General features: G+C 40.7%; 1 protein-coding gene across 2 annotated transcripts in view; it reads left to right on the forward strand.

The window, feature by feature from the left end:
• cdh7a (cadherin 7a) overlaps positions 1-12812 on the forward strand; it is a 101154-nt gene that overhangs the window by 29117 nt on the left and 59225 nt on the right. For both annotated transcript variants that reach the window (XM_088321960.1, XM_088321959.1), the window contains 2 exons: positions 6235-6529; positions 12327-12446. In XM_088321960.1, the coding sequence (XP_088178086.1) occupies positions 6235-6529; positions 12327-12446 (415 nt within the window). The remainder of the gene's footprint in view (positions 1-6234; positions 6530-12326; positions 12447-12812) is intronic.

Here is a 12812-nt window from a genome sequence, read left to right on the forward strand (position 1 = left end):
ACGTACGGTGAGAACATTATTTTATCTATACATTACCTCGGATGGCTTAATTACATTCAAAACTTCATGTCATCAGATTTTATTATGGTACAGTGTGAGTTTGTACGTCTGGAAACTGTGCAAAAGAGGACACAGTATTTCCATCCATTCCAAAGTAAGTTACTTGAAATAAAGAATGTGGAAGTCATTGGGCTTATTTGTTCGATACACTTTATCTTTATTAAGGCTGGACTGGATTATGAGGCTTTTAGCATAGTTGCTGCAATGAGCGACACAACATACACACACCATGTGATTAGCACCTCCGCTGGTTTTCAACATCTATAAGGGAAACTAGCATTTCAGTACAGTACAAAGTACGGCAAAACTAACATAAATGGTGACAGAAACAAAACAAAAATACACCAAAACAGTGTGACAACTTCTATTACATTACTGTGTAGGTTGCAAGATTTGTAATTTGTGGTTTTAATGTTTTCAATTAACTTTTTGTGGAGCACCGAAAGATCGTGGCTTACCGTTAGCAGCACGCTGGAGACTGCTAACAATATCTGCATTCCGGTCATAAACTCAGAGGCTATACTAAACCTTACCCCATACCAGCAGGTGGTGCTGTTGGACTCGTCATTGCAGGACACTTATACACAAACTATACAAACATATTTTAGCAGGAATTTCAACAAAACACAAGTTATTATTACACCCGTTACATAAACCCCCTGAAATTTTGCTAAATATGGGAGTGTTACACAAAATAAAATAAAAAATCACATGAAAAAGTGCAAATACTGATGAAAAAAAGACACGAAAATCATGTACAGTATTACAAGGAACAAACTGAAATGCATGTCAGTTCTAAAATTCTCCCCAAAAAGGAGTGTGAAAAGAAAGGAGGCGATTAAACTCCTAACAAAGCACGGACTCAAAGATGCCTATTCATCTCTGAAATATAAAACATTGTTCATAAAGTTTCAAGTACTCACATAGGCACAATTCTTGTTCCTTGCTCAAGCATTGTTACTCAAACTGAAAGTGCATCTCTAAAGAACTTAAACAAGGAACTAGCAGATATTGTGGACACAGAATTGTCACCTACTACCTGGTCATTCATCTGACAAATAACACGACGAGTTCTTCATTCCGCTTCCAAATGAGAACAAGCGCAGATGCAATTAGAAAAACATACTGTGGCTCGGAGTCTGAGGTGGCTCTTGCATCAGGGTTGGACTATGGCTCAACTCAGCTTTGTGTACGGCAATTTCCGCCCTCTTTGCAGGTTGATGTGGGGAAGTTGGTTTGTAGATCATCTCAGCGTGGTATTTATTCAGCACCTCTAGTACTTCACGTGCTGACCACCTATTGATGGTTTTGGATCTGAAAGTGAATGCCAGGACTTTGCAGGGGCAGTTCGTGCGAGTTACTTCAATTTCAGGGTTGTCCAGTGTTTTGCCCTGCTCTCCCAAGCAGAGGCAAGATCAGCTGCTCTGTTTAGTCTCAGCCAGTAGTCATAGGGGTCTTCCTGGTGGTGGGGCAAGGTCAAAGTAAAAGTCTGCTAAAAGGAAAGCAGAATACTCGGTACAGCTAAAATGTTTCCTGAGAAGACTATAAATCAGGTCAGGGCAGGCATGGATGTCTATATTACTGTTTCTAACGCCAAACCTAACTACATCTCTAGCTTTTCCTCTCAAATGCATAAGGATTTCCTCGGCCTGCTCTTCAAGCCTCACATTACTCTTTTTAATAAATGTCCTAACTAGATCTTCCCACTCATGTACTTTGATTGAGTCTGAGCCATCCCCACGGTGGTTCCTTAACCTTTCTCTGTGTGACCACCTGAACCTGTGATACATCTAACACATGAATAGGCTTACTCAATATGTTCGCTACATCTTGTGTGGCTGCAGCGCTAAGAGCTACCATACTGTGCGACTGTATACGTTACAGGATGCTTTCAGCCAACTTATGTCCTATCTCCTGAAAAATAGTTGTCATCTGATCAGCTCCGGATAGCTCCGGGTGGCTTCACGTTAGGTTCCGGGATGCTAGACGTGAGCCACGTTTCCGTAAAACACAGCAAACTGCACTCCCTGTGCGCTTTGATGTTCTTCACCAGCACAGCCAGTTCGTCGGTCTCATTTGGTAGAGAGTTCACATTTACCATGATTACGGACGGTACCGAAGACTTATAACGCTGCTAGACGCTTAGCTAGCTCGTGCTCTCCATCCACGATAGGGCCCCCTCATCACACCGGCACGAGAATTCTTCAGGGCAAGGATTCCTCGAATAAACACATTTTTGTGAGTTAAAATAGGATAGAAAGTAATCCAAAATGTAGTTGTCAATACGGGACGAAAAACACCGAAGATAGAAGCAGACAATAAAAACAATAAATCACAAAAAGTGCAAGATAACACGGAGTTGCTGGAAAGGCTGCCGCACGCGGCAGCGCCGCATTGATCTTTGATCCATGCGCCTTTTAACCCAATGGCCTTTACATATGAATACAAATATCACAAAAGACTATTTTTGGGGGGATGTGCACCCAATAGTGTGAAAAATACAGTACAAATTTGGGATCAAAGTTGAAAGCGCAATACATGGAATGTGTCCCCTGTGAATATAGGAAGGGAGATTTCCCCCAAAAGCGTAAGAAGCACAAACGTGTTTCAAACAGAATATACTTTAATGAGATTTTACCACTATTGCATAACCTTGCGCTGACATTGCAGCCCCTCCACTTTTACACAGCAATTAGTTTATATGGCAGAAAATAATTTCAGCCGTAATGACATGGGAATTCCATTATTGGCTCGCACAACTCCTTCTTTGCCACGTGTTGTCCTGGAATCCCTGCAAATATGTTGACATCAAAACTGACACTTTACATTTGTACTCTTTGTAATTGCTACATGGTTAGCATTACTGAGAAGAGAACCAGCCGGATTGCCCCCTCCCCTGGAACCAAGACTTTCTCCTTGAACAAAGAACCGTTTTAGTCTCACACTGAAATGAAATGTTGACTTATGCGTTGACCAAATACGCAATTGCCTGAGGAGGCCGAGCAGGTATTGGGGCAGCTGACAATCATCTAACCCAGGAGAACTTTTTGATCCGCGGGCTGCATAAGATTAACTATTTAGCACAAGGAATGGGCCACAAAAGAATATATTGATAGGCGATACATTTGTAGTTTAGTAGACACTCAAAAGAATGAGATAAGAGATCAATGAAATTCGAACTTGCAAGGAGAACAGTAGAGGACTGTACAACAACTTTTAAGATGCAAATACTACAATATGTACTAAAGGTTCTCCTCTTAGCCGTTCTTTTAAGTAAATCCCTTCGATTACAAGAAACAGGTGAGCCATACAAGGTATGGTAATGAAAGAACAGAAATACTGGCCGATAGTGAGTTATGTAAACAGTGCATTATATTCAAAATAACAAACGATAGTGAGGTATGATAGTAAAAATAACAAAATGCCTATCCATTTTTCTTATATGCATTCATGAATGAACAAGCAGAATGGCATTGCCGGGCCAGGTTTATGGATGTCATTGGCATTTATTGGTAGTGCCTTGACACGAAACCTAGCTTAAGTCACTTGCAGAGGCCTAAAAACAACTGTGAATGTTTTCACCAAAACCGACATAAATACCGTAAATTCCGGACTATAGAGCGCACCTGACTATAAGCCACACCCACCACTTTTTAAGTGATTTGCCACTTTTGTATTTATACAATCCGCACCCATGTATTAGCCGCGGGCGCCCGCAGTAAAACTTGCGTCTCAGTCAAAAGTTTAATCCGAGCCATACCGTTAATTCCTCAAGTGTAACTTCATAGATAGTATACAAATTCAGAACCATAGTTGACATCACAAATAACAAATGATACCCGTAATTAAGGTATGATGCACATTTCTAAAGTCGGGGTCCCGTTGAAAGTAATCCAAGGAAACAAAATGTATATTTCCAAAGTTAAGGGTGGGAAAAATATATATCCACTATTGTCCGCTGAGACAACAGACAGATCTACCGGTAACTCAGCTTTACCACATTTCCCATCAGGCTGCGTTTTCTCCGCCCCTTATTTTTGATTTGTCCGTAGAACACATAACAGAATAAATCTCTAAAATAAATACATTACAAAAATATACAGTTGCAAATACATATTATACATGGTTACTCATATTTACGAAGAAAGACGGTACACTGAGAGAGTTTTCAAAGCTTTAATAATAACAATCTAACTTTCATCCCAAACTGTGCCTTTGAAAGGTACCAACATGCTAGTAGGATCACGCTCGCACTGTATTAAACATACCTGTGAAAAAAAGGCACCCCGTAACTGTGAAATTCACGGTAAATTGTCTTGAACTTCTTTCTTACAACCATCGCCACCAAGGGCATCTTCCTCAGTTTTGGAATGTACCTTGATTTTACAGAAAATATATGCTAAAACTTAGAGCTTGCAGTCTTTCTTGGCGCACATATTCAACTGGTCTTAATCTTAACTTTTAAATTCCTGCGGCGCTGGTGGCCATTAGAAAAAAATCCATAAATTAGCCGCTTCACTGAATAAGCCGCAGGGCTGAACATTTGGGAAAAAAGTAGCGGCTTATAGTCCGGAATTTACGGTAGGTAAATTTCATAGAATGTGTTTCATATTTCCTCTTTTAGGCACTAAATTTGATAATGTGGATCAAAACCTCAAAAAGAAAATGTGTTTTTTTGGGGGGGAGTGACATTTGATAAATATCTTGATAAATAATATTCATTCAACAAGTGGCACTGATGACAACAGTGTTACAGAAAAAAACTTTTTTGGGGTGAGCCAGAGAAAAAGCTACATACATACATACATACATACATACATACATACATACATACATACATACATACATACATACATACATACATACATACATACATACATACATACATACATACATACATACATACATACATACATACATACATACATACATACATACATACATACATACATACATACATACATACATACATACATATATACATAAATTCCAACACGCTTTAAAGGTCGCTGATTCATACCAGAAATGAATGACCAAATGATAATCTTTAGTAGACACTCCAAATAACGAAATAAGGAGAAAAAAAAATCATCTTGAACATGCAAGGAAAACAAGAGAGGACTGTACAGAAAAACCCGAGATGTAAAATACCGAATCTGCCCTGGAGGCCCTCCCCTGAGTCCTCTTTTAGTTTAATTCTTTATTTTACAGAGGCATATCCACCCTAAAGAGTGTGGTAATCAAAGAACATGAACATGATTTGCCAGTTGTGACAATTGAAACAGAGCGCAAGAGTCAAAATAACAAACAACCCTAGCATTTTAAAAATCTCCTTTGCAGGTGTTCAATAGCAAAAACAGAACTCAATTCTTTGTAAGCTATTAGAAATAAGACGTAACTAAACAGGATTTGTCTTAAGCGCTAGACAATGAAAAATGTTTTCCAATCTGAGCAAATTATATCCAGGGTCGTATGGGCAAAAGCTGACCTGGTCCATCGAGGCGCCAAATTACACCGTGCCGCAATAAGCCTGAACTTTTACTGGTATGCATAATCCTCGCCTTTTTAATGTTGTTACTGGTAGAATATTAAAATACGTCACTGAATATGTTGTCATTATTGCATGATTTTTTTTCACCTGTATTTATTCTATTGATTTACTAGCACATTGGTACTTTGATAATCACATTAATAATTTTGTTGTAATAAATGTACCTTATTCTATTTACATATGTAAAATAAGTATATTCTTTCTGTAGTTATTCAATGTTTCAAGGTTTCCATTCATTCTGTAATTTCCCAGTAATGTTTCTAAGTGTCCTTGAGTCTGCCATGATCGTATCAGTACCCCTGCAAAAGCCAGTTAGATTCAGTCTGGAAAATTACAGCCAATGTAATTTTTGTTTTCTATTTTTGTCAAATGCATGCCTTTTTCCTATAAGAGAAGGGCAAGACATTTTTGGATGCCTTTTTTTGAGGGAGACATCGGATCAATCTTTGTTTTAATACGTTTTGTAACATCGTAACAAAACTCAATTAGACTGCTCTCTATCTTCAGCTTACTTGTTTTCTTCGTCCAAATACGCGGTCAAGGTTAAACGAGCAGCGAGACGCGGAATGTCTAAGCCAACAGTACCATCACCAATGCTACATTTTCCATTTGTGTTCTGGCAGCTCCACTCAGATGTAGACAATGGTGACGGCAAGGTAAAATACGTGTTGTCGGGCGATGGCGCCAGCTCCATCTTCACCATCGATGAGAACACGGGGGACATCCACGCTACAAAGCGTTTGGACCGCGAAGCGCAGGCCTACTACACGTTGCAGGCCCAGGCTGTAGATCGGGCCAGCAACGTCCCCGTCGAGCCCCGATCGGAGTTTGTGGTCAAAGTGCAGGACATCAACGACAACGAGCCAAAGTTCTTAAATGGACCTTACTTTGCCGGAGTCCCTGAAATGTCGCCGCTAGGTAAGATGTTGTCGCTAGGTGAGCTAGCTTTGACTCGAGGAAGGGATTGAGACACAAACAGGGTCACCAATTTAGTTTTGGGGCACATTTCATCAGTGACATTCAGTGCGGTTGGTGTCCTGTGAGGCACATACTGATTTACAAACAAATTAACCTACATCTTATTCATTATTTGATTGGCAAGGCAATAAAACAATATGTAAGCTGTAGCAAAGTAAAAAAGGTTTAATTGTCTTACCTTTACTCATAAAGTCATATTGTTATTTCAGAATTAAAGGATCAATAGATAGTGTAGGTCAGGGATCAGCAACCTTTTCCGTGAGGAATGCCAATTTCAAATTTCCGTTGTAAATCAGTGTGCCACACCAAGATTACTGACTCGCACAACATTTTTTTTATATCCAACTGAGCTGTCATTTTACACTAGTCCAAATATACAACATGGATCGACATTGAAATCGTATAACTGACCTATTTATCTCGCACTATTCTTGTTCATCAATAAACTAAAGAATGAATGTGAGCAACACGCGGAAAGGTTTGTAGACATCCATGACTTCAGACCACAAGAATCAACCATTCTTCATCAACAATGAACTATAATCAAAAAACAAGTGATATGGACAACTACCAAACTATTCACCAATGAAATCTTATAGCAGAAAATATCAAATTGAACACACACACACTCACATGCTTTCTGCCAGCTCCTTCTCTTGACATTCAACACTACTGGCTGACATGGAAATGTGTTTTGTTCTTGTTTTTGATTGTCTATTTGTTAGGCAAGCCACCAAACAAAACCTCAGAGCTCGAAAAGAACGCTTCTCTAATATATTCGCATTAAGTAAAAGATTTTCCGTGCTTTGCTATGCAGTGAGCAATGGCGTTTTTAGCAGTGACAATGGTTTTCAGGGTTTGTGACTGTACCTGGGCACAGCGTGTTTTAATGTCTCCGCTTGTCAGACTCGTCCTTGAAGTCATGTTCATGATTCGTTATGTATTGACGCTTAACCCTTGATATGCGAGGTACAACGCTCTCAAGGCATAATGCACAAACAGCATGGTAATTTTTTTTGCACAAAGCCCCAGTCAGTTGCCCACGCTGGCTGAAAAGAACGACATTTTTTTGCTGGAGAAGCCGTCATGATTCATTCGACTATCGCGCGCCTGTGTTTCGTTGGCTGGGTTAAAACACGGATCTCTCCTCCTCTCCTCGGCCCCACGCCGACACACGCTCACAAACAGAGCAGAGGAGGAGGGGCACGGCCGTAAAGCCTCTAAACAACACTGCGTTCAACTGAAAATGTCTAAATTTCAGGTAAATGCGTTAAAAAAAAATCACTATTATTCTGCCGTGCGCTCGCGTGCCACTGGTTAACCACTCGCGTGAAACTGCTGGCACGCGTATCAGAGGTAGCCGACCCGTTCTGTAGGTAATCATCAATTTTGAAAAAAAGTGACTGGATGGCTTGACTTTCTGTTAGCTTGCTAATACTATCATGATTTCTATTGTTTGGGGCTAAGGTGTGCACCAAATCAAAATCCTTGGTCTCACTATTGCTAACTGTCATGAGGCAAAAGAATTGCGTGCCTCACTCTGCGTCTGCATTGAGGTATGTGCCAACTAGTAATCTTTTGTCTCACTATTCCCATTTGCCATGAGGCAAGATAATTGTTTGCCACACTGCATCTGTGATGAGGTGTGCGGCAACTCATACTTCACAATTATTGGTCTCACTATTGGCCTTTGCCATTAAGTGCCTCACTCTAGACGCTTGGCTAGTAAGTAGTCGCATACTAATTGCATTCGTAAAACTCATGATATCATGTGACAAAAACAAAATCCTAAAACTGTGAAGTTAAATGAGAACGAATAATACTTAATTGTAACGACCAGAACGGAGACAGGACCCACTTGCGTTACGTTTCTCTCAGTTTTATTAGAAGAAAGGAAAGGGTTGCACAGACGATCCGGTGATCGCTGGGCGCGGGAAGTAGGTCGCTCTGAACGCGGAAGTGGGAGCAGACCTTATTGCCTCGCCCCAAAACATTAAAAACAAGATGCAGGGAGATCTTGGCAGGAGAGGGAGAGCCGTTTATTTATCTTCGTCAGTGTCCAAAACAGAGTTCTCATTCGTTTAAGAGACAATCAGGTTTTTTATATCCTCAGACAAAATCTCATGTTACTTAGCACGTCCCCCTCGCGATGACGCACTTGTTTTACAAGCGTCAGTCTTGCGTTTGATGCTTCTTGACCTTGTTGGTAATGGAAGCTGTCAACACTAAGAGGTCGTTATATAATCTGGGCGTCCTTCTGCAGACGCCTCACCCGTAATTCATGGCGAGAATTCCTTCCCTTTTTTGACGAGGCCGACGCCAAACTCTCCACAGGAACTATTTAACTTTCCTGCATGCTGGACAAATGCTGAGATTGATACAATGATAAGAAGAGCAAAGATTGAACCCTGAGCCTACTTTTATTTTGGATAAGTTTATCGTTTAGTAGATTTTCAAAATAAGGAGAAGAGTCATAGTTGAATTTTGACCTTGCAAAGACAACATGAAAAGACTGTCAAAACCCCAGAAGCCATGCAAAATCTGGCTCATGGAGCCAATTGCTAAGTTCAAACGTTCACTAGACACTCAAAATAAGGATTTTTAAACTTGCAAGGAAAAGAGGAAAGAGCCCAATTTCACAAGAAGAAATTGCAACCTGGCTGCAATGATTACCGATGTGATGCACCTGTGCCCGCTCCTTTGGCGACAACTGCCTCTGACAATGATTGGCTCCCTGTCACTATTTAAACCCACTCTTTTATGTCACCTGTTGTAAGTCCGTTTGCAAACCTCAGTGTACTCTAAGCAAGTTTTTTCGACTCCGTCTCCCACCTGTTTTAGCTCACGTCTGTTCTCCTGGCTTCGGCCTGTGTTTAGATCCTGATCACGTCTACTCTCCTGTCCTGGCTTTCGACATTTTTTGTCCTCAACCACGTCTACTCTCCTTTCCTGGCTTACGACCCCGACCACATTTTTGCTCTCCTGTCCCGGCTACTGACCTGTATTTCCGTTCCCGACACCGCCACTTCCACGTTCAGAGTGACCTGCTTCCCGCGCCTAGCGAACTCCGGTTTGTGGGCGCAGCCCTTTCTCTTCCCTTTAATAAAACTCGTGAGAAACTTGTTACGCAAGTGGGTCCTGTCTCCGTTCTGGTCTTGACAAGTTCAAATATAGAACATGGTTGTACATTAAAATCGTATAACTGACCAATTTATCTTCCACTATTCTTGTTCATCATAAACTAAAAAATGAATGTGAGCAACATGTTGAGAGGCCTGTAGAAATCCATTAATTCAACTTCTTACCACAAGAATCAACCAGAATCAACCATTCTTCATCAACAATGAACTTCAATCAAAAGACAAGTGATATGGACAGCAAAGCAGAAGGCTACTTGAAAATACTGTACAGAAATAACAGCTGAACAGTGGGGAACACGCACGCACAAAAGCTTCTTTAACATATTTGCCATAAGTAAATGGTTTTCGGTAGCAGTGACAAAGATTTTCAGGGTCTGTTTGTTTGCTGCGCATTTAAATGTCTCTGCCTTGTCAGACTTGTCCTTGAATTTACGTTCATATTTTGTCTGGTAATGACGTTTAACACTTGATGTGCATGGTACAACGCTCTCGAACAGCACGGTAATTTTTTTGCACAAAGCCCCAGTCCTATGTTCACGCTGGTTGGAAAAGCCAAGATTTTTTTGCCGGAGGAGCTGTCGGGATTCGTTCATTTATGGCGTACCGGTGTTTCCTTGGCTGGGTTAAAACACGCATCTTGTCTCTCCTCTGCGCCGTGCAGACACACGTTCACACACGGCGCTAAGGAAGTGGGGTGCTACCGTAAAGCCTCTACATAACACGGCGCGCAACTGAAAATGTCTAAATTTCAGGTAAAAATGCGCATTTTTTAAAATGGGGTTAAGGTCACTGAGGTGCCATTCATTCGTTCATTAAGGCTCTGGATGTTGTGGCCATGTCATGGTTGATACGCCTCTGCAAAATCATCGGTGACAGTACCTCTGGACTGAAAAATGAATTGGATTTTTATTTTGCGGTGCGCTCGCGTGCCACTGTATAACCCCTTGCGTGCCACTGCTGGCACGCGTGTTGTAGGTTGCCGACCCCTGGCGTAGACAGTTTGTGTCTCTCTGCGTGTTCAACTCTCTGGACCGAGTATTTGAGCAAAAAAAGAGCTGAAGACAGTATTTCAGTTGAAGACTTTTATCACAGAGTTACATATAAAATAAAAGTATACTCTGGGCCAAATCGAAGATTGTTCACCTCAGAAAAGGCATGGGAAAATGACTTACCCCTCTCTTATAGGAAAAGGTGTGGATTTGACAAATTAGAAAATGAAATTTACATTGGCTGTAATTTTCCAGGGAGGGACACCATCACAATAAACCTTTGTTCGGACTGTATCCAACTGGCTTTTGCAGGTGTTCTGATAAGAACATGGTAGATTCAAGGACACTTAGCAAACCGAATGAACCAAATTAATTGAAACATTAAAACATCAAATGAATACAGAAAGCATATACACGTCATTCAAATATGTGGATAAGGATATTGTGCGTTTATAACAACTCAATTGATATTATGATTATCAAAGTAATTGATGTGCTGGTTAAATTATAAAACTTATATAGCGCAAAACAATAGCGACAATAGCGACAACATACTCAGTGACACATCTTTACTCGACTTTTGACCGCTATGACATAATCACTTGCACAAACAGGAAAACCATTGCCTGACTAGTTTGTTCTTCTCTTTGTGTTCTATTATTATTGTTATTATTATGTGGAGGTAAAAACGCTGGAGCAGAGTAGTTCTCGTGAGGTGTTTTATTACAATAAAACAGAATACAAAAAAAAGACTAATAAAAACGGCAGAAAATATTCAGGGGTTGTTCAGGAGACCATCTTTACCCAAATAGCATCATGAAACACGCGGGCCAAGGCCTGGTTTGAAAGAAGAGTCTCTTAAGGTAGTGGAACTTTAGAAATTGAGCTTATTTGTGGGCAGCTAATCTGACTTATTGGAATGTGTGTGTTGTCTGGCAAAAGTTCAGTCACTAACTACATCACTTAAAAAGTGCAAGGTATGCACAATGACTAGATGAAATGTCAAAGAAGAACACGACCAGAATTGAATACCTCACTCAAATCATAGAAAATCCTTAACTGTGTTAACTACAACTAAATGAATAATGTTATGAATCAAATATTTAAATGGATGTAACTGGAAGATGCATACAATTATACCTGTATCTTCAGGGACATTGTAATACATTCTACATTATCCGGTCCGCAGGATGATTTAAATGGGCCTGCCATACATTTCTGAGTAGGTCAAAAAAGAAGAAAGCCCCTAGCTCAAGGTTGTCCAGCCTGGTGCCCACGGGAAACCGGGTGCCCCTGAGGACAGATAATGTGCCCACAAACCAGTGCTGGGTCATTGTGATTTTTTTTACTGAGTCAAATTAACCCTTTTTATCTCTCCTCTTTTTTGTTCTTTCTCTTTTTCTTTCTTTCTTTCTTTTTTTCTTTCTTCTTCATTAAATTAGTGTCTCATTAAATTAAAAAGAAAACACTGCGGTCATGTTATTTAGCTACTGTCTTGTTTTTCTCTTCCTCCGACTTGACTCAGCTTTCGTACGCCACAGCTCAATTGTTAGCTGTGCCGTCGGCGTTGGTCATGGTAGCTCACTGAGAGCCATTTGCCTCCCACAGGAACTATGGTGGTGCAAGTGGTGGCCAGCGACGCAGACGACCCCACCTATGGTAACAGCGCCAGGGTTGTGTACAGCGTGGTGCAAGGACAGCCGTATTTCTCGGTAGAGCCCAAGACAGGTAGGGAGATGGCCGCTGCAACAGAAACAAATGATGAATGATCTGCAATTATATAGCGCTTTCCACCAGGTCACTTAAGACCTTCCAAAGCGCTTTTCAACGTACTTCACACTTAGCTCTTTACACACACCGATAACTTGGAGGAGCCGGGAATCAAACGAGCGACCTCTTCTACTTCTACTTAAATACTACAAAAATACTGCTAGATAAATATTACGAAAACAATGCTACAAAAAACTGCTACAGAAATATTAAGTCAAGTCAAATCATGTTTATTTGTATAGCCCTTCATCAAAAGGAGTCTCAAAGGGCTGCGCGGACCACATATCATTGCAAACCACAGACTATTATCACACCATCCCCTGA

Source organism: Urocampus carinirostris, chromosome 18, assembly GCF_059441175.1.
Source record: "Urocampus carinirostris isolate Australia breed hairy pipefish chromosome 18, RoL_Ucar_1.0, whole genome shotgun sequence".
Classification (NCBI taxonomy): Eukaryota; Metazoa; Chordata; class Actinopteri; order Syngnathiformes; family Syngnathidae; genus Urocampus; species Urocampus carinirostris.